The sequence below is a fragment of the Gymnoscopelus microlampas genome (assembly GCF_963454915.1).
Source record: "Gymnoscopelus microlampas genome assembly, chromosome: 20".
Classification (NCBI taxonomy): domain Eukaryota; kingdom Metazoa; phylum Chordata; class Actinopteri; order Myctophiformes; family Myctophidae; genus Gymnoscopelus; species Gymnoscopelus microlampas.
Window position 1 is genome coordinate 14731755 of NC_139957.1, and position 22078 is coordinate 14753832.

The 22078-nt window shown below is 40.8% G+C and overlaps 2 protein-coding genes across 9 annotated transcripts; both read right to left on the bottom strand.

Moving 5' to 3' along the window:
* Positions 1 to 8586: 8586 nt before the first annotated feature.
* On the bottom strand, positions 8587 to 13699 carry LOC311036237 (cell division cycle-associated protein 4). The gene is made up of 2 exons (XM_084044804.1): positions 13561 to 13699; positions 8587 to 12453 (listed from the first exon to the last, which is right to left on the bottom strand). Exon 2 carries the CDS (start codon positions 12447 to 12449, stop codon positions 11610 to 11612), a length of 840 nt encoding a protein of 279 aa, XP_083900930.1. The 5' UTR covers positions 12450 to 12453; positions 13561 to 13699; the 3' UTR covers positions 8587 to 11609.
* Positions 13700 to 15493: 1794 nt separating this feature from the next.
* On the bottom strand, positions 15494 to 21526 carry cdca4 (cell division cycle associated 4). Of its 8 annotated transcripts, none has more exons than XM_084044050.1 (3): positions 21392 to 21526; positions 20037 to 20106; positions 15494 to 18273 (listed from the first exon to the last, which is right to left on the bottom strand). In XM_084044050.1, exon 3 carries the CDS (start codon positions 18262 to 18264, stop codon positions 17320 to 17322), a length of 945 nt encoding a protein of 314 aa, XP_083900176.1. In that variant the 5' UTR covers positions 18265 to 18273; positions 20037 to 20106; positions 21392 to 21526; the 3' UTR covers positions 15494 to 17319. The 8 variants fall into 8 exon arrangements, with proteins under 8 accessions (XP_083900176.1, XP_083900173.1, XP_083900172.1 ...); XM_084044047.1 differs by having other exon boundaries at positions 15494 to 18791; XM_084044046.1 differs by having other exon boundaries at positions 15494 to 19915.
* Positions 21527 to 22078: the final 552 nt, after the last annotated feature.

Genomic DNA, 22078 nt, shown 5'->3' on the forward strand with positions numbered 1-22078 from the left:
ACAACTAGAGGAAGAGAAAGACCGAGAGGAGGGAGAGAGACCGAGGAAGAATAGAGGGGGGTGAGTGAACGAGAGGTGCTGAAGAAAAAGATTGCTTTGCTTCGTTGCCGCTACTGTTCCATCCACGCCCAGAGCAGTCCACAGTGAAGTGAGGGACTAACTCTCGTCTGTCCTGTAAACACAGACCTTTGGTGCGGCACCCTAACCTAATTATGGGAGGGGCTGCTCCCCCCTCCCTCCTTCAAAACTTCCTGCCTTTACCCACTCCTCCTCTCCCTCGTCCTCTTTTCTCCTCTCTGCTCAGCCTCATCGATCTGGCTAATCGCACAAGGACACTCAGGTTGTCAGCTTCTGGCTCGGACAGCAGTCGCTACTGCAGCAGCTGCAGCATTGGAGGAGTGAAGCAGCTTTTTTGAGATGGGAGGTGTAATTGAATTTGCCATGGAATGTAATAGATGGCTTTGAATAAGGAGGAACCAAATTTCAGAAGTGACCGCCTGTTAGTGAGGGAGGTATGGCTGATCAACCAGTGGTAGATACAGTAGTGAACTTCCCAAGGAGTATGTGTTAACAAAGTATTACCTTATAGTGAGAGCCAACCAGGTCACCTGTTTGGGACACAATTCCAAGACAGCCTCAAGGCACAATATAACCCATTTCACACAGGCCAGAGGCCGGGATTATGCAATACAATTATGTATACCACGTGTAAAAACAATAACAAGACTAAACATCTAAAAGTGTGGCGCTAGAGGGAAGATCATAGGGACATTCAAATACTTAGGGTTCATCCTCCTCTGAAAGTTTAATGGATATCCGCCCACTAGATTTTGAGATATCTACAAAGGCCATGGGGATCATGAATGTACACAGCAAATTCCATGGCAATCCCGGCAGTAGTTTTTGAGAAATCTCATTTGGGACCGAAATGACTGATGGACAGATGGACGACAATACGCCATCCTCAGAGCCTGCTAGTGCTGCTGCTAATGTGGAAGGTGTCTGGCCATGCAACAGTATTAAACAAGTTCCATGTTAAAAGACAGGACAGGTGGCCTGCATAGTCCCTTACAACAGCATCTTTATATTTTAGCACCTCAGCAGAACATGTAGTGCTTTACTGGATATTAGTAATGACTTATCTTTTGCTTAAACATACCCATGCTCATTACAGCTGCAAGCTTGGATGCTTAATCGATTTTGGCTATTAAAACCACTTCTGCCATAAAATGAGACATGGGAGTGTACTGTGGCACACAATAGGTGCTTATCCCTTATCTCATTACTATAGATGATATGAGAAAATTATAATTGGGGATACAACAGTTGAACAGTTGATTCTGATTCTGATTCTGATTCTGATTCTGATTCTGAACTACTTGTCATTACTGTTCAATTTGAACAAATCACCTTCTAGATCTCTCCAATCGTTGTGTGTTGTTGTGTGTGATAGTCAGCACTAAGTGATGTTTGGACCCTGGAGTGAAACTAGCAGTGCATTAGCCATGTTGGGCCAAGTGCTGTAGATCAATATCACATAAATGCAAGGCAGCATTATGGTGTGGGAAACAGCCCTGACTCCTGCACCAGCACGTATCGGGTAGCTATCTAATCCAGTGTTTATCTTTGATACAATGTTTTATGTCCTTCATTATGTTCTTTTAAGCATGACATTGCATTTGTGTGAAAAATGATTCTAAATTCACAACATGACGCAATATTACAATCAATAGCTTTTAGGCTGACAAGTGTTTAAAAATAAGTAGGCTATCTACATTTTATAGTACATGGGGTACTAGATGGGAGAAGCTTTATTTCATAAGCACAATTCATAGGGTTTGGGGTATATAGCAAATATAGTTATGTAAATGTAAATGATCTAAGTAATCTTGTACGTTATTACAATTTAACATTTGTGATTCCCATAAATACAGCATTTTCTACTTCTAGTGGATTCAGGGCAGATACAGACATATGAGATAATGTCTGTCTTTAAGTCTGGTTCTTTCCTTTCGGCCATGAGCAGTGAAATGACACAGCATTTAGTTCTGGCACAAAGTCAAAAAACATCTCAAAACAGAAATAATCAATTCCTGGCAGCAGAGAAAAAGAGAAATTGTCTGCTCAATCACACAGTAAACAACTGCATTGTACATTTTCATCATGATGGAGATTATATTTTCATTAGCATTTATTAATGACACAATAGTCGAGGAAAAGATAAAACTGTTTTGATGTCATTTGATCATAGATAGGGTTTTATGTAGACAGTTCGACTCCACTATATTTATAGGAAAGGAAAGAGTACATTATGAATTAACCTCTTAAGATCTATTTAAAATATAGTCAAAATAGTCTATCTACAACCTCACAACATATCACATCGCGACTCGTCGTGAGCTTATAGATCTGCTATTTTCACTATTACTGATTTTTTTTTATATTACTGATGCTGGTCTAAGCTATAATGTAGAATTTTAAATAATGCATAAAAAACATTCTTTTAAATGCTTTTGTGCAACATTCAGGCTACTGTCATTTGCATTGGGATAATCTGAGTATCTCTTTAAAGGTGTGTCTTGTCCTCCAGTTACAGTATATAAGGCAATTATTTAGATCACTTTCTAATAGGTTTGATGACTTTTTGAAGACTCAAACTACTACATATTCTTCTTATATATTCTCGTTAGCTAAATCTTTCTCAGCAATCCTAAATAAGATAATAATAATAATAAGATACAAGCTGTGCTTCCATCTTAGTCTCTGTGACCCACTCATGTAAATGTGATATGATGTAATCACCCCTGTACTGTTCACTATTGGAACCCTATATACTTTTTTGTGTCATTAAAGTGTTTATTGATTATCCAACAAATCATATACATAGACATCACAAACAAGCAAAAAAAGACACAACTAAACAAAACAAAAGAAAAGAAAAGTCAGTCAAAGCTATTAGGACAATACCACACACCCACCATGATCATTCCAATTATGATGCTCTATAGATTTCACAGTACCCTTAATGTAACAAACCCTTAATGTACAAAAATGAATAATCCCATACTAAATGAAACTTCCCTTTTACATTGTTCTTCCTAGTATTCATAAGATGGGTTGAGTTGAGAAAAATCTCAGAGTCCGGGTTTATTTGAGCTCTTCCAATTCCTCAGTGTCAGTCTTGGTGCAGTAATGAGAACTGCAGTTATGAGTCCATGTTGCGCTTTGTTGACTCCCACATATACTTTGTTGAATGGGGTTCCAAATACCCATACTTGGTCCACTCCTACTTTCCCTCTACACCAAATCTCTTTGCCGAAAATAGCCAATCTACAAGCTCACAATGTGTTCCGTTGCCACGCATTGTGAGCTTGTAGATCTGCTACTTTAGGGTTCATGTGGTTAAACAAGCATACGTAGACCTATTTGAGTGACATTCAATTCAATTTAACATCCAACTCATAGATGCGTACCTAGAACATTTCACAGGACCTTTTCAGCATTTACAATGTCTACATCAAGTGTACTCCTACACATCAGGACACCCGTCCTGTTCCTGTCCTTTGAGTTATACCAGCTAAAAATAAAAAATAGAGGGCCACATACAATGTGGTCTCATTGTGCACAGCAAAGTCAATCAATCAGCTGCAGTTAACCTACTGTAATGGTGATTTGGGAAGAATTTGATCCTGGTAGAGATAAGAATGTGAGAGCTCAGTGCTGTCAATGTTTGTTAATGAGGCGTTCATTCCATGAAACTCAGCATAAAATCTCTGTTCCATGTTCCCAGAGGAAACCCAGAATCACATGGCCCTGGAAACCTGGAAGATCTGGAAGACACAGACACACACACACACACACACACACACACACACACACGGGCGCGCACGCACGCACGCACGCACGCACGCACGCACACGCACACACACACACACACACACGCAGGAACGCTCCTTTCTTTGACCTCATACTGCACATTCTTAGACAGGCCTTCAAACTTGGCTGCACTGTCGGAATCCACGCGGCTGATAACAACATGAGACTTCAAGATGTGTATATATTCTGCTGGCGTCACAGTGCCTTGAATACAGCTGCTTGTTTGTATTGAAACAGACATTACCTGCTTGTCAGGAGTGGAGCTGTGTGACACTCAATTAGTTTCATGGTGGTTTTATTCAAGTTTCAGGAATGTAAAGCACTTTAATCGTAACATTACACACAATTTGATATATTTCTCCATGTATACTTCTCAGAGATAGCCTATATTTAGTAAAAGGTCAAAATGTACTATGGTGTCTGTGGTTTAGCTACTGTATGGTCTACTGTAAGTGTCATGGCAAGGATGGGCATATGCAGGGATCAGACATGTGACATTCTGGCTACAGGGTGCTCATTCATTTTTTTGGTTGTAGATGAGTGAGTTAGTACTACCCAACACCTGCCCTTCATAATTAAAAATAGATTTTAGTAGTGGAAAACAATAACCAATTATAGCTTTCGTTTGGACTTCCCTGGTCAGTGTGTTTCACAGAAAGAGCAGGCATTCCTTATGTAAGTTAGATGCAGTCAGTGTGGTCTATGCTCATAAAGGTCACATGACTCTTATCAACTAATGTCGCATACATTTAATCATTATCAATCAAAAAGTGTCAAGTATGACTAGAGTCAAGTCTTTCACTGGCGATTGTGATCATCTATGCTGTCCACCAAGTTGTGCCAGAAATACATTTTGTTTGCACGCACATGGTTTGATAATACTTTCCTCCATGTCCATTTACAGACATGGCAATTTAAAACTAGTGTGTGCTATAGAAACATCCTTGTATCTTTCAGTTACTATATGCGTTGTCTTCATATAATTTCAAATCGACTGATTCTCATAGTTCTTTTCTATTGTTATCTTGTTCCTGATCATTATGTGTGATCATTGTTCCACCTTGTGAGTAAGGTATTGTTTCATTTATTTTTTACTAGAGCACACAGGTTACAGTTAGGGTGGCTAACAAAAGGGACGCCTTTGTTGTTTTTACCCAAATCATTTGAAGGTTATGGTCTACACACTGCTATGCCTCAGGGAAGGGAGGTGAATGGAGGGGTGAAGCAGGGATTTTGCATGACACCTTTTAATGCCATTGACAATAACCTGATAATCAGTCATGTGGAATACTTAGTCATGTCTGAACAGGCTGTGCACTTGATTGAATGAATTGTGTATTGTGAATTGTGTTTTTTTTGGTTTAAGTAAACATTACTAAGCAATCTAAAAATGTGTTGTGAACATTTGTCACCATTTGTCCTCAACAAAGTTTAGGTCCATGTAATGGTCCAAAAATAGTTGGTCCTTGTCTAGTTGGTCTAGAATTAATTCATTGCATAGGCTATAGAAAAAGAGGCTGCTGTCACATGATAGCCACGTGATGAACCACCCCATGCACCGCTAAATGCACGTATGGAGCAAACATACGTGAGACCGTCGGCAGACTATTCTAATAACTTATACTCTGCCTTTAATTAGTTTACCCTCATTCATAATTAATTTTGAGCAAATTAGATTTTAGCATACTGTGACATAGTATAGTTCTTGTTCTCCTTGAAAAGTGGAGGACTTGAGCCAGCCCTAATTTAAATCACAGCCAACATGGATCCAGTGGGCTCCATCTCTCAATTATCATTAATATAACTGCCCACTATCCGATTAAAACAATTAAGGAAAACAAATATTGCTTGATTTTGAGTGATGCAAAACAAATCTGCAAAAACGTATTGATGGAACGCACTAGATGACTGGGTAGTGCGTCAACCTATAGGCTAATCACAATGGCCCTGGTTAAATTCCAACCTGTGTTGAGATGTATTTTCTCCTCTCTGTCCTGTGTCAATTTCTAGTTTCTCTACACTGTCCCGTCTTAAAAAAAAGAAAAGGCTAAATTATCTTTAAAAGAAACACCTAAAAGAAAATCCTCAAAACATTGACCCAATACTCTCTCAGAGTTAAATTAACACTGAGGATTTTACTGTGTATTATTATTTTTTAAATCTGTGAACATGATGGACTGACATGATTCACCAACCGGTTGTCAAGCACAATTTCAAAGAGTCAGAAACATAGTTACAACCCTGTGACTGGAACCAGCCTTCAGAGATATCTACACAGTGAAATCCTCAATGTTAATTTATCTGTCCATCATCACGTGTCCATTTTGTTACATTTGTAGACTTTGTACTCTCAGACTTAAATTTACACTGAGGATTTTACTGTGTAGCACAGACCTGGACAGTTACAGTACTTCCCCTGATTACCCCTTCCAATAATTGAGTCCACGTGGTTTTGTGCTGGGTTCAGGACCTGCCAAAGAATGTGCTTTGTACAGTCAAGCTTGGCCTACGGATTAAAGCATATCACTCAACTCATTTTGGTCAACAACAACCCCTAATTTGTTTCCCTGGCTGTGAAAAAAATAATATTTGTCAGATTACTTGGAAAAGGATCATTCCAACTCCGTCCTCATTCCTTGATAAACACTGTCGTAGTCAGTAGTTAGAGGTTGTATCGCATCCTTTTAAAGCAGCCATTCTTAATCGGCCCGATATGATTTTGTTCCTCACCCTCTACTTAAGACACATAGTAGGGACATTTTGTCAACATCAAGACATTTTGTCAACATCATAAGTGAATAAAGTGCATTCCTCATCTGTCTACTTCAGAGAAGAAATTCTGTTGACTCCCAGAGGGGTTGTCACACAGCTTCAATCCTTCCTTTATCCACATGTCACATGAGATTATAGACATAATGTCATTAACACATCCAGACACTGATCCAAACAACCGCTGTCCTATACTTCTTTTGCTATAAAAAAAAAAGTATGGCAAAAGAAGACAAAACTATTTTGTATTATAATAATAATGTGTATAATGTATGTATTTGGCATCTCTCAGTCAGTCAGTCAGTCAGTCAGTCTGTCTGTCTGTCTGTCTGTCTGTCTGTCTGTCTGTCTGTCTGTCTGTCTGTCTGTCTGTCTCCTCATCCATCCATCCATCCATCCATTCTTTCAGCCTAACATCTATTTTGGGTGTCTGTGGTCATGTTTCCCTTGTTCTGCTCTTTCCTGCCGAGTGGCAGCAGCAGCAGCAGCAGCAGCAGCAGCAGCAGCAGCAGCAGCAGCAGCAGCAGCAGCAGCAGCAGTGGACTGTGTGGGCCTGTCAGATTTGTCTGCTTGCTGACTCAGCCTCACAGACTGAGGCTTTCAAAGCCAAAGCCCAGCTTTACACAGCCAGCCTGTCCCCAGCAGTAACACTAGACCCAGACAACAGACAGCTGCAGTCAGTTGGTCAGGGTGGAGGGAGGTTATGGCGACACGCTGAGGAAGGAGCAAGGCCGAAACCTTGTGTGTCTGCTGGACTTCTGCCTAAAAAATAATAAATCAAAGACTGTAATTAAGTGAGTGCTTGTCAGATCTTTTTTTTTTTTTTTTGTATTTGACTTTTGGCTGGAAACACCCTTAAGTTACAAAATAAACTCGACATCAGAGTCGACCACATCTTTGGAGGGATTAATATACTGTACAAAATGTGCTCTATCAGCGTGTTTGACAGAGATAGAGAGGGAAAGAGACAGGGGTTGGGTGAAAGATTGGACTTATGGATGGATGGATGGACGGACTATCTGATGAACTGATGAGTGTGATTAGGACAGTGCCACAGTGATTATCTCTATTCGTCCAGTCGCAGGAGATGCCATACAGTACTGTAACTGTATCTCCTGAGACTGTCTCATGGTCTGCAGTGAATGATGTAAAAGTATTTTTGATATTGCGCCATTTCACAAGGTGATGCTGGAATGGGCCAAAGTCCAACCATTATTGATGACATAGCACACTTTATCCCAGTTCTGACAATACTGGCTACACAACATTCCTTGATTAGCATTGTCATTCTGAATTTGATAATTTGCTATCTGCTATTTTGACAATTGACCACGAGAGGGCAGACTGAGCCACTCTTTGATGTCTTACCCCATGTGGAACAATCAGTAAAAATCCCAAAGCACATGCAGGCAAACCTGTATGCTATGGACTATTATTGCATAACTTAATACAGTGGTTCTCAACCTGTGGGTCTCCACATGATTCCCCACATGATTGGGAGGAGGGGGTACAGATGACAGTGAAATGACAATTTAAGGACTTTTAAGACCTTTTTAATACATAAAGAAAGAAAAAGACCATTACTGCATCAAACGTAATCAACAAAGTATATACCTACTATAAAAACCGGTCAAACATTGTCAATTAATATAAGAAAGAGGAAAGATCTGCTATTTTCACAATATTTATCTGGGGAACCGAGTAAGCGGGGTCTATGGTTTGGAACCAGGCTACTGTTAATGCACCAGGTCCAAGTGAGCTTTACATTCGTTCAAATTAGAATTGCATAACTTAAATCTGGTTTTATAGTATTTTGTATAAATAGTTGTTTGTAAGCTTATAGAATGCAAGATAAATTAACATGTTCCTTTGAAATATCAAATATCTATTTATTGTGCCTTTCCACATCATGAGACAATGAAACAGATTGAATACCGATAATGTCACTTTATTCACAAAGAATACAATTGTACAAAATCCGCTAGAAAATATACAAGTCACCAATCATGTCACTACTGGGTAAACTCATAATTCAATTTAATGTATGTAATAATATCTATTAATAACATACCTTGTGCTTTGCAGATCACTCTCAATAAAATATTTTCAAAGACTGATAAATAATACTACGGGTTCTTCTCCCCATCCACGTGTCCGATACGATAGATTATGAAAAATAAATTAAATGTCCAGTGTCTATTTCATCAGTTCAAACCAACTCAGTAGTATGCAGTGGTGTAAAGTAACTAAGTACATTACTTAAGTACAGTACTTTTGAGGATGTTTTACTTTACTGGAGTATTTCCCATTTTCAATACTTCTGCTTCTACTTCTACTCCACCTCAGAGGCAAATATTGTACTTTTACTCCACTACAATTATTTGACAGCTTTAGTTACAAGTTACTTTGCAGATTCAGATTATTATCACAAAACATACATTAACCACTTCAGCCCTATATATATTTTGGCCATTTGAAAATAGCCGATCTACAAACTCAAAATGCCTTGCGACCATTGTGAGCTTGTAGATCTGCTATTTTCAAAAGATTTGTATACATTTTCAACTTGTGAAATGGGACATTCAGCACAATGAGTACTTTCTACTGTTGGTACTTTAAGTACATGTTGATACCAATCCTTTTGTACTTTTACTCAAGTAAATTTTGAATACCTTACTTTTACTTGTAACAGAGTATTTCTACATTGCAGTATTGATACTTTTACTTAAGTAAAAAATGTGAGTAGCCTACTTTTTCCAACACTGGTCATAGGAGAGGAGGAACGGTGTCCTTTCTTTTAACACCTTATGATTGGTCGGTGGTCCATAGGGACCAGGAGGAAAAAAGGCACGTTTTATTTTTTACAAGCCCCGCCTACATGACAAGTGACGCAAGCTGTCAGACTCTTCCCTCCCCCCTCTCCTTACTGCCTCCTATTTTTCTCCCTCTCTCTCAGTGTTGCCATGTCAGCTTATTATAAGCGACTTTGGGCTTATTTTTCTGTAAAGATGCTTGTAAAAATGGGTAGTTGCGGGTTGTGTTTCTTTGGGCTTGTTTCCAAATTGTTCTTTCTTATTTAGGCTTGCATGCATCCAAATGTTTTAATTGTTATTTAAACCAGTGGATCTCAAATGTTTTGTGCCACAAGGACAGGAGCATTTGTGTTGTTGGAATGTTTAAAACATAAATCCAAATATTCCATATTTTATTGCAAGAGTTTTTGAAAATAGCAGACCTACAAGCTCACTTTACGTGTCGCATCACAACACATTGTGAGCTTGTAGATCGGCTATTTTCAAATAGCCGACGCATACAAGGTTTAAAGTGCTCATGTGACCTAAGTTGCTTGTTTGAGCTTGTTTTCCTAGAATTGGTTGCTTATTTCTCTCACAAAATATGGCAACACTGCTTTCTCTCCCCCATTCCTCTTCTCTTTCCTGGCTAGTTCACTGTCAGCATGTCAGAGTCGATTAAGCTCATATACCAGTACTTTTCATGGACTGAAGAGAAGGGGGGCATCGAATGGCGGTGATCCTGGGTCTAACAGTGTTTTTACATAACACCAAACTGTAGGCTACAGTACGTCTCCATGTGGCTGTATTTCTCCTATTTCTTACTTTTTCTTTATTTCATTTTTTAGAAATGTGGCTGAAGATTCCACCACAAAAAACACCTCGACACTATAAAGGTGAGGTAGGTTCAGTAGTAAGGCACAGGTTGTGTGGTTGGTGTTATTCCGTACATGTGATTGTGAGGAACACTAAAACCCTAGAAACTGACAATGGAATTACTATCATGAATGGTGTATGTGTCATAAACAGTCTATGGCTCAAGGTGTGTTTACTGGAGTGTGTAGGTAAACAACAACAGGCATACCATGGGTCAAGAGGTAGAACAGTTACAGAGAAAAAACAGAAGTGAAAGTCTTAACAGTGCATCCATGGCTCTGTGTTTTCTTGGACTACTGACGAATGTTTAAGTTAGACATATATGTATAGAAAACCGTTAAAAACCGTCAAATAAAAAAAGACAAAAAAAAGCAAACATGCTACCAACACTGCAATTAAAATATATACCGACAATTATGCCATGAAAAATGAAAAATACACAGTTGTTTACAATTCTGAGACACAGCAAAGTCATCCTGATGTAAATGAGAGGCAATCAACTCCTCAATCAGGAACAGATTGGGATTACATCGATATTTAAAGTAAATCTATTGATTTTGTGTGTGTGTGTGTGTGTGTGTGTGTGTGTGTGTGTGTGTGTGTGCGTGCGTGCGTGCGTGCGTGCGTGCGTGTGTGTGTGAGGGGGGGGGGTTGATAAGAAACTGGATTTCTTATACCAGCCAAACTGGTTGGGAGAGTAGGGGGAGACCTCAATGATAGTTGGTTATACGCCAAAGTCACTGGGGCAGTAAACCTACCAATCACAAGTATTTTCCAGCATTTTGAGTGGTTGACAGTGCAAATTTCCCATCCTGATCAGATCCTGCCTGGCACAGTGGGGCCAATCAGATTGTCTCAAAAGACAGAGACCTTGACCTTTGTACTCCAGGCAGACTAAAGTGCTCCAAGTAAATGATTGGATTTCAATCAATAATCAACCCAGGTCTGATTTAGTAGTCTTAACTTACATTAAAAAACTGCTCAGGGTCAAATTAAATAAAGTGGAGTTTGATGCAGATGTAAAGCATGATTGTATAGCTGGCTTATAACTAGTTTTTAAACAAAATGTCTGTGGTTACATAACGATAACCTTTATCATATTGAAGGTTTCCTAAGAAGCCAAAAACCCAATATATGCTTCTTAAAGACAACTGCTTCTCGAAAGTCAATCAGAAACCCTAAGGTGACTCTTATAAAGGAGCCCAGAAAAGAAATTATGCTAACAATAATTTTCTAGTGCCAAATAACTATTTTTGGACATGTCAAAAGCTTAGAAAGACCTCATGTATCCTTTCATCAGGACTTCACCAGTATCTCCATGATGTGGTCCAGCTCGTTCAAGTCCGTCAGACATGACTGTAGAGTCGAGCCGGCAGCCGAGACATGACCAGCAGAGCACATCTTCAGGTCCTCATCCCCCCAGAAAGACTGGGTGATAGGCCAGAAAGAGCCTGCGGCCAAGCAGGCGGAGGGCAGCTCCGAGGTCTCGTACATGGAAGTGTCAATGTCCTCAAAGATGTCATCAAGGGCGAGGTCACTGAGGTAGCCCAAGGCGCTGTTAACTGTGTCTGTAAAAGGAGGGTACGGAGTAGAGGAAAGTGATCTGGGGGATGCAGAGAAGCCGCTGTCATGTGAGGAAGATACAGACTGAGAGGAAAGGGGCGGGGACAGCAGAAGGAGGCCTTGCATCTCTCCCCCGGCGCACCCTGGACACGTGACCGGTACATCCTCCCTGAAAAGCAGCCGGTCCGGACCAACACCACTGAGGGCCGCGTCCGGTGGTGGCCCCGACACGTCAGAGGTACGGACGAGCGTGCCGGGCCGCGAGGATACTATCTGGGCAGACAGGTCCATGCCGCCAGCAGAGACACTTACCGCCCCATCCCTCCTCATGTCCCCTTGAATCTGCTTCAAGGTGTTGATGAGCAGTACAGAGCGCCGTAGGCCCAGTTCCATACCCGCCTGGTACCGCTGGAGCTTGTCCAGACACATACTCAACACCAGCTGGCGCTGCTGCAAGTGGCTCATGTCAGATTTGACTCCATCCTCTTCCTCCTTGGTCGAGTTGGCCTCTCTGGCCTCCGCTTCCAACTCCTCAGAGCAGCTATGCTTCCGCTTCACACCACGACCCAACATGGACCTAGACAGACAGACAGACAGACATAGAAGACATACATGGTTAGTATGTACATATGGACATAACATGCTTGTTCTTTCGCAAGACATCTAACTTCATGCTTGTTCTATTGTAAGACATATAACTTCATTGAATTATCAAATGCAATCAATATAAAAGAACTGGCCTAGGTGTATTGGTGCAGGGACATATAAGGACAAGATGGACAACAGTATCTCATATACTGAGCAAAGGTACAGTTCAAGACATGCTGCAGACAGAGGACTATAATACATCAGTCTAAACAGATACATTTTTAATAATTCTGCAGTTGGGAAAATCCAAGTTAGCTTAGGCTGATATGTCAACTTGAATAAAGCTCTCTCAAAGCTTGACAGATGCAGCCTAGTCTGTAATGTCACTGAAGACAAGACATTCATTGACAATGAATAGGAATCAAACTTTGGGGAGGCTGTAGTGGTTTGTAAGGGACTTTATAACACATCCCAGTTCAGGGTCGCACTACATTACAGTAATGAACTACTATCTACTATGTAATAAGATAATATGAGCACAAAAGCCCACCGAAACATTCTGTCTACACACTGTCAGGTTCCCAGCAACCTGTACCAGTGGCAGTACAGCAACTTGCAATGGGCCTGGTTTTCAAGATACTCAAGGGACCACCAGTGCCCAATCATGTCTGTCAAACTACTTCAAAACAGTGAGAAACGCCCACGGGCTCAACACCAAAGGAAGCTCCACTGATCTCATTCCCCCCAGATTCGGCACAGACATGGGGATGAATTAATTCTAGGCTTCTACTATTATGCCACCCAAATGTGGAACGCCCTACCAACAGCCAACCATCAAAAAGTGCGACTCCTTACTCTCCTTCAAAACCGCCAGAATTGCAAACTGCAAGTTATATAAAATGTAATAAAAAAATGTGAGCATCATGATATATTATCATCTGATCCAACCTCAATATATGCTATATGCCACGCAGCTCATCCCCTGTAAACATGTAGGCTATATGGGGAAAAGTCACATTCTTGCTCCCATTGAGCGAGTTATTAAAAAAAAAAGAAGTTATATATAAAATATTCACATGCATGAAATTCCACATACCCGTGAACAATGGCATGAGAAATCAGTCCGTTTTCTTTCCAGGTTGTTTGATGCGTGTCTTCGCTCTCAGTTGTTGAAATGTAAAGAATGCACAACAGTTACAGTTACAGTACAGTCTGTACATCGAGGACGTCTGCCGACATACACACACAGTACAAGATGGTAGAGTCTCAATCCCATACGCTGGACGGACTCCGGTTCGGACTGGACGGGTTCGCGCTGTGATTGGCTAGTGGGTTGTCAACCAACCACTTGAATTCAGTGATGGAAGAAGTACTCACATGTTTTACTTAGTAAAAGTATCAACACTGCAAAATTGTATTAGTACTCTGTTACAAGTAAAAGCCCGGAATTCAAAATGTATCTGAGTAAAAGTACAAAAGCATTGGTATCAAAATGTACTTGAAGTACCGAAAGTAGAAAGTACTCACATTATGCAGAATGAATATCCCATTTCACAAGTTTTCAAATGTATAAAAACTACGCATTGTGAGCTTGAAGATTGGCTATTTTCAAATGGCCCAAATGTATTTAGGCCTGAAGTGGTTAATATATGTTTTGTAATCATAATCAAAATCTACAAAGTAACTCAGGCTTTCAAACAATTGTAGTCGAGTAAAAGTATAATATTTGCCTCTGAGATGTAGTGGAGTAGAAGTAAAAGTATTGAAAATGGGAAATACTCAAGTAAAGTAAAAATGCCTCAAAATTGTACTTAAGTACAGTACTTTCCACCACTGACAAGGGATAGTGTTATAGCAATAGTGTCGTAGATAACCTCTCCTCTTTAAAGACAGTAAGTATTACGCAACGTTATCTCCTCGTCAATGTCATTTTAAATCATTATGAAATTACCCTTTCATTCATTTTTTTGCTGTTTACTATGCTGTCAAGTCAATCACCGGCGGGTTGCCAACGGACAACCAACTAGCCTATCACCGCGCGAGTGTCCCTCTGCGCGATGGGACCAAGATCTGCGCGTGAGGGGGCGGAGACATGGGAACTGATCGAAAAGGCGATTGGTCGTAAAAAAGACTATGGAGCACGTGACATGTCTCCGCCTCCGCCCCTCACGGGGCAGCGAATGTGCAACATTTTGTTCAAGAATTAACTTTTAAAGGGACAGTAGACTCAAAACGACTTTTTTTGTAGCGACTATGAATGATCACGCTTTGGTGTTTATCCACTTAAAGCCCAGCATCGGTATTGTAGGGAATAGCAGAACGACAAGCTCACAATGCGACGCGAGCTTGTCGATCGGCTATTTTGAGCGAATGCTTTCCCCACAATGAAAGAAAACAGACAATATACTAGTATTGAGCCCTGAGGGACTCCGGTGACCCATATGGGGTTTATGTGGTTAAGTTCTGTTTATTTACATCCTTTATTACTCGTGTGTGGTGGGGTAGGCTATTTTACACACACACACACACACACACACACACACACACACACACACACACCTATGTCATGACATTTCTCTCTATCTCTGACATCTTGCTGTGGTTTTTATTACTACATTTTTGATGAGTCACTTAGAGAAGCCATTAATGTTTGCTAAAAGCAAAAATAGGTGCATGATACACCGGATGGTCTAAAATTAAATATAGTGAAAACTAGCTAATTATTTAGTTGGTTTCCCCTACATTTTCGGAGTCCTGCAGATACAGGGACACTTCGAAAATTCAGACATGCGAGCTGTTGGCTTTGTGAGCTGCTAACAGCCAGAACACTGTTCAATGTCTGTACATAATATGGCATACATATCTAATGCAATTTATCACAGGCCACTGTCATCATGTGAGTGTAAATGGGGACAAAGGTCCTATTGGCAAACTTCAAACCTATCAGCAAGCAGCAAGTAGGCTGCAAGGATGATTTTAATGTAACGTCCAATATGCATCGAAAGAAAATAACAGATCACACTGCACTGAATAGTCGCACCTTTTATTATAAAAAATATTTACAAAGATGCTACAATGTCGTTTTTTTCCTTAATATAAAAAAATGCATACATTTTACAATGGTGTTTAGTCTTTGACGTTCTAGCTCCCGTTTCAGACCAGAATGACATCCTTCAGAGGAGTGTTGTTGTTGTTGGTAAGGTATTAAGCGCATCATAATACTGTATATTTTTTGTCAATACACTTTCTTTTTTTTAGCCTGAGTAAACCTCTTTATCATGATAAGGAACAATTTTCGAAAATGCATTTAAATTTCTTCCACATCTTTTAGGAGAAAGGCAACTGTTTGTATTAAAGGACATTTTGAATCGTATACAATCATTTTGAAACGTGTAGGATAGAGCTGCATAGTGATTTGAATAGTAACCCGGTTATTAGGAATAAAAAAAAAACAAACAAAAAAAGCAGGGAATAAATAGGTACTGCATTCAAAAAGGAGGGGGTGGGCAGGTACGTTTGATAGATGTAAAATAATTTCATTGGGACTTATGGTTGATTTGAGAAGTCAAGATGGCATGTCTGTACCTATATATAATAAATACAATAAATAAAAAAAAGTAATAAATTAGATGGGTCAACATATATATTTCTTCGTTTGTAATAAAACAAATGAAAAAAAGACATATGGCTTCTCAATGCATTTATCGCCCGGGGGTTTCTCCAAATGTTTCATTATCGTATGAGATCTACACATTAAGCCAGGGCAGGAGACTACCTTTTTTTGTCCAGTGGCTGACTCTTCTACAAACTCACCAACCATGTTTCGCCGCTTTACCAGCTTGACCACATTTTTTGTAATTGAACAGGACCTTCAAATCATAATTACCTACTATAAAACGGCTGGTAGAGTAGACAGAATATGCAGCCACAAACAAAACTTACCATCATTAGGCCAATGGCTAATGGTAATTTCCTGCCCTGCATAAAGCTATTGACAAAATGAAAGTGTCCGTAAAAGTGTGACAATGCCAGTCCTGACACCCTTACAATCTACTTGACATACCAAACCATGGGAAGACATTGTGTTGAGGCTGGCTACATTTAAAATCTTAAAAACTGCTCCAGAGGGGGGAGGAAAAAAATGATATCAAATGATACTAAAAATCCCCCAGCTGTATAATGCAAAAAAATATATTTCTATATACACATACGTACATATACATATATTTCATTCATAATTGCTCAAATCTTTAGGAAAATATGCATTGCTTCATAGATTTGGATTTACAATTTGTTCTGGTTTCTGGTGTATGTAGTGTACTAAGATGTTTCTCAGTTCATGTAACAATAAATAGAAGTTGAAAAATAGGTGGAAATATGACAAGAGGGAGAATGTAGGACAGAATGTAAGACAGAAGTAAACATGGAAAGTATGTAAATAAAAGAATCATGATATACGTAATTATCTTTGCCTTCTCACAGATGTCACTTTTGAGTTTTGGATTTCATAAACAGTGTGGGAAACTTAACTGTGGCCAGAACTGTGGCCCACTGGCCACAGTGGCTTGTAAATCCTCAAATTAACTTGCCAATTCAATTATTTGACCAGCCAATGAGACATTTTAGAATAGAAAATAACTTCCAAACAATGGTTGGCTACCTGTTGCATGGCCACATTCAAGGAGCTACAAGCCTTTGGCTATTGGCTGGTGTTAATTTCCCACCATGTTCACGAAACTCGGACAATCTCTATGCGTAGTAACACCGCATACAGAACAAGCACACGTGAAACGTGCATAGTCTGATCAAAGAGTCTTAGTTCAGTAACAGGCCAGAAGGGAATGTGTTCTGAGTTTCAAGAGCCCACTATGATCTCCATGATGTGGTCTAGTTCATTAAGGTCTGACCTACAACTTGAGCTGGAGCTGAGAGGTGTGGGCCCATGAGAGGAAAGGCTCTCCAAGAGGTCATAGGGCCCCATCTTAGGTGCACTCTGCATGCCTGTGAGCACCGTGTCAAGGTCATAATACGACGCATCCACGTCCGAGAACAGTTCTTCAAGCGCGGGGTCAGGGGTCGGGGCTGCAGGGTGCTTGATCTCGAATGTCCCGAACACTTGCTCGGTAGTCCTGGAGTCCCCCGCCAGGCTCTCCCCATCTCCCTCCTCTCCCTCCGACGCACACTCCTCACTGTCCTCTTCATCCTCCTCACAATCACCATCCTCCTCATCCTCCTCCTCTTGGTCCCAGCAGGGCCCCACACCGAAGGGCCCCACCATATAGGAGGCAGAAGAGGAGATCTGTGGTGAGACAGGCGACAGAGTGGACATGGTCACTTCGCTCTCCCCTTCTCCCTCCATCACCACCTCCTCTGAGTGATAGCCCTCCTCCAGCCCCACCACTGAAAAGGGTTTGGGGCTCTGGCTGGCCTGTGCTGCTGCGGGATCCGTTTGTCTGCACAGCACCTCAGTGGCCACCAGGCGGTCAGCAGGGGGGCACTGGGCAGCAGCCAGCGCCTGGGTCATGATCTGCCAGGTGCCATCTCTGGTCATCTCCTCCTGAATCTGCCGTACTGTGTTGGCTATGAGCACCGAGCGGCACAAGTTAGGCTCCACCAACATGTGGCACAGCTGCAGCTTGATCAATGACATGTCCAGTAGTGACTGCCTCTGCAGGCCATAGGAGGAGCAGGACAGCGTTCGCGCCGAAGAGGACACTGGCTGGCCCTGCTCATTGCTCACAGACACTTCCTCCTCCTCCCCAGAGTCGGAGAACTTGCGCTTCGTGCCCTTCGGGAACATGTTGGCTCTCTGCAGTAGCGATGGAGAGGAGACAAAAATAGAGTTAGAACCCTGCAGTAAAACTTAACCGGGAATCAACAAACTTATCTCACTGACAAAGACACACAAGAGGCCTACAGTTCAGCTAGTGCACTAGTAAAAATCACATTGAGGAATAAATGCTGTGTAATTAATTAGGTAATATATGTGATGCAATGGAGCAATGTGATGTAATATCTGTGTATGCTAATGAGGGAAATAGGCACTACAAATCCAGCTAAGTACCAGCAGAAGCTTATAAATAAACTACAGACTAACAAAAATCGTTGTGGACTACAGTGTATAGTAACACTAAATGGGTATGTTGTAGCTGTTCTTGTTTTTTTTTTTCTAAAAAGTTTTTGCTATACCTTTCCTGTAGCGAGGCACAGGCAATAGCATAGCAGCGCGGTCCCGGCTGCAGCGCCTCAGTACTTTTGTACGAGCGACAAGCAGCTTTTTGTTCAGCACCATTTCTGCCCATTTTAGGCCAGTCTGAGGCAAGACTCCTGCTGGGCGGAACAACCACACTTTTAACAGACCACTGAGCCACCGAAAATAGCATGGTTACCAACTAAAACACGGCTGCTGCATCACAGTTAGTACACACTGGTAAGAGACCCTTTGTCAAGAGAACAAACCAAATACAGCAACAGCACTTAGGTTTCATAATCAGCGCGTTTTAATACCGTCCCCAATGCCACCTGTGGTCAAGAAAATAACCTAATCAATGAGGTTCAATTCCTTATTAAAAGGGAAAAGTTACGGGAATCTGAAAAATGATATTGCATGGCTGATATGCATTAAACACCGCTACTGTTTACAAGTGATATCATGTTTCAACGTCTACACACTGCGCTCTGAAAACCAGAACAGCAAGAATTTCACTTTCTCTTCACTATGGAGGGGGAGAAAAGTCAAGAGTGAACTTCCTTATTCCTTTAAACACTGAAGTGTCTTGCAGGAGAAAAAACAACACCCATGTCAATTTAAAGGGGTGCTGACTCACACAATATTGGAGTAAAGAAAGGGATTGAACACTCAACGTGGCTTTAGGCATTTCATTTTCCATCATACTGAAAGACAAGCATTGCCCAGGCGCGTCTCCCTTGAATGCAACCTGTGGGCAGGGCATTTGGGTTACTTTGCTCTACAACTGTAATACCTGGGGAATGATTTCAACTGCATCTCATTTCTGCATTTGTGTAAACATTTTAGGACAATTTGAAAACAAATCCACCCAAAATGATCAAAGGGATAAAATCAAAATCATTGATACCGTTTTGGACAACAAAAAAATAAGTAGAAGAAGCATAATGTTATGGTTTACAAATTACAATTCTGAGATTAAACTGACAGAAAACAACTGAGTTCACAACAACACAGGTAGACCACCCTCCCACCCCCCTATAGCCAGGATCATTGCTAGTTTAATTGACACCAACCCCAGGTTACACAATTCTGTTCAACAACAACGCACAATCTGACAGGCTTTTTTGTCATCGTTCAAATCAAGAATGAGTTCCTAGTACACAAACAATCCAGTTGGAGATAGATTTTAACAATCAGTACACAAAAAGCAAGAAAACATTACAAGTGAATGGGAGATGTGTTGAAAAAAATCCCTGAACTCCTGAAAAATCAGAAGAAAAAAATCACAACTGTGAATACTGCACAAATGTTAACATGAAGAGTATGTGGTGCACAGAAAATTGTGACTTATTTTGAATTACTGCATAATTATTCATTGTTACCTCTACTGAACTACTGCCTTCACTAGAGGGGGGTAATGTGCTTCATTCACACAGCCTAGGAACAAATGCCCTATAATGGAGAAATGTCACAGAAGAGAGCTATAGTCTTCAATCAAATATACAATAAATTACTCCATAGTATACAGATCATATTCTGAGAAATTACGAAAATTCCCTACTTTAATATTTTTTTGAATTCAAGTCAACCCTCCCTTGCATGGATGTGCATCTTTCAACACTTTCTTGTATATTAGGATCCAATAACAGACCTCCTTAACAGTGGATAGAATGAGGAAAGTCAGTAAAAAAAAAAGTGGCCTGATGATCTCACATTGCTAATAAAAAGGTGAGAAACAGCAGTAGACATCAGTAGTTTCCTTATGTAGTGGCCCCTGGTAAAGAGAGACACTAGAGACCACTAACTGCCTAGAGGAAAAGAATGCATGTGTATGAATAGAAAACTAAGCAGGTTAATATGTCTACAAATCGGAGTTAATTACATAGCAAACAAGACAGCCTTTCACATTATAAAATAATAACAGTTACGGTTATATAAGCATTTGCCACTGAACAACACAAATCTGACTCATAATATGTCACATTCCATTCGCTAATGCAACGTAATGTGTCGGATAGTAGAACTGTGCTAGCAGCCAAAAAGGAGCCAAAACAAAACAAAATGTAGCCTAACCTTCCTCCTCTACGTCAATGGCTCCTAACATGACCCATCCCCCACTGCACACACAGAAAACCAGCACTTTCACAGCTATCTTATTTGAATGAATAAACTGTCCCCAACGCGGTGTAATAAGCAGGCATGCGTCCTGCACCCAACGACATAATTAAATTCATTGTTTTGACTCTAATCTTAGCTGCCTGCGATGAATGTGGAAGGTCTGGGCTGCTCTTCACTCGGAGTGCCGCATGCTTTGTCTTGGCGAGCATCAATTCAGAAGGAAGCTGGAGCGACAATGAGGCCATTTTGCGCTAGTCGCTAGCTAGGCTAGGTAGCACCAGGCTAAACCGTGGGCTAAACGCGCTAACTTCAGCGCGGTGGCTAAACTAAATGGCTTAGATGTGCATTGAAACGTAAAGATACCACCGTGGGGACATAAAGTAGCGGCTTAGGGCTCTGCTTAGCCTACATGAGCCTATATATTAGCCCAAAACGACTGCTACCAAGCATGAGCTAATTAGCTAAGCGCCCACCCATCTCTCCGCGGTCCTTCCTCCTCCTAGCAAAAAAACAAGAGTTTTCACAGTGGCTGCTTTTACTTTTCTATAAAATCACAACGTCGCGTCTGCCCCCGTTCATAAGCACTGTGACTGTCGACTGATTCGTTCGGCATCGTTACCTGTGTTCGAATTATTTGATTCCCGTCTCGGTCATAGGATCGTCTGTGTTGAAGCGGAGATCAGGTTGAGATGAGATCATTCATGCCACGGCTTCAAAACTACCTCGTCGTCTCTGCTGTTGTGGAGGACGGCAGGCAGGCAGGAGGGAATACACACACACACTCACAGACACAGTGGCAGGCGGATGGGGGGAGGGGAGCCTCGCCTGATAAAAGTGGCCAACAAAAACTATTCAATATGCCTTACATTTCTTTCCATACACACCACTGAAACGAGAGTATTTTTTTTCTTACTACAGTTTAACGACGAGGGTTATCAATGGCCAAGAGGCAAGAACAAAATACACATCTCATTTTTGGATAACCAGTATACCATTGTACTATTCACAACATTTTAATGGAAGCAAAAGAGAGACAACTAAAAGTAAAACTGTCTTCATACAAACAGAGCTGTTTTTTTTATGCCCAAAGTAGTTGTACATTTAGTAGACCATAATGTTGTCCCAAAAGTATTCTTATGGGTGGCGAGTGATGATGATTCAGTTTGAATTAACTAGTAATCTTCTGTTTGGAGAACATAACTACACTAGGCAGAAATAGGTCAAGTTACAAAGTTTATTAAACAAATAGATCATATATAGGCCTATTATACTGGACACATTACAACATGGAGGTATGAGTCATAAC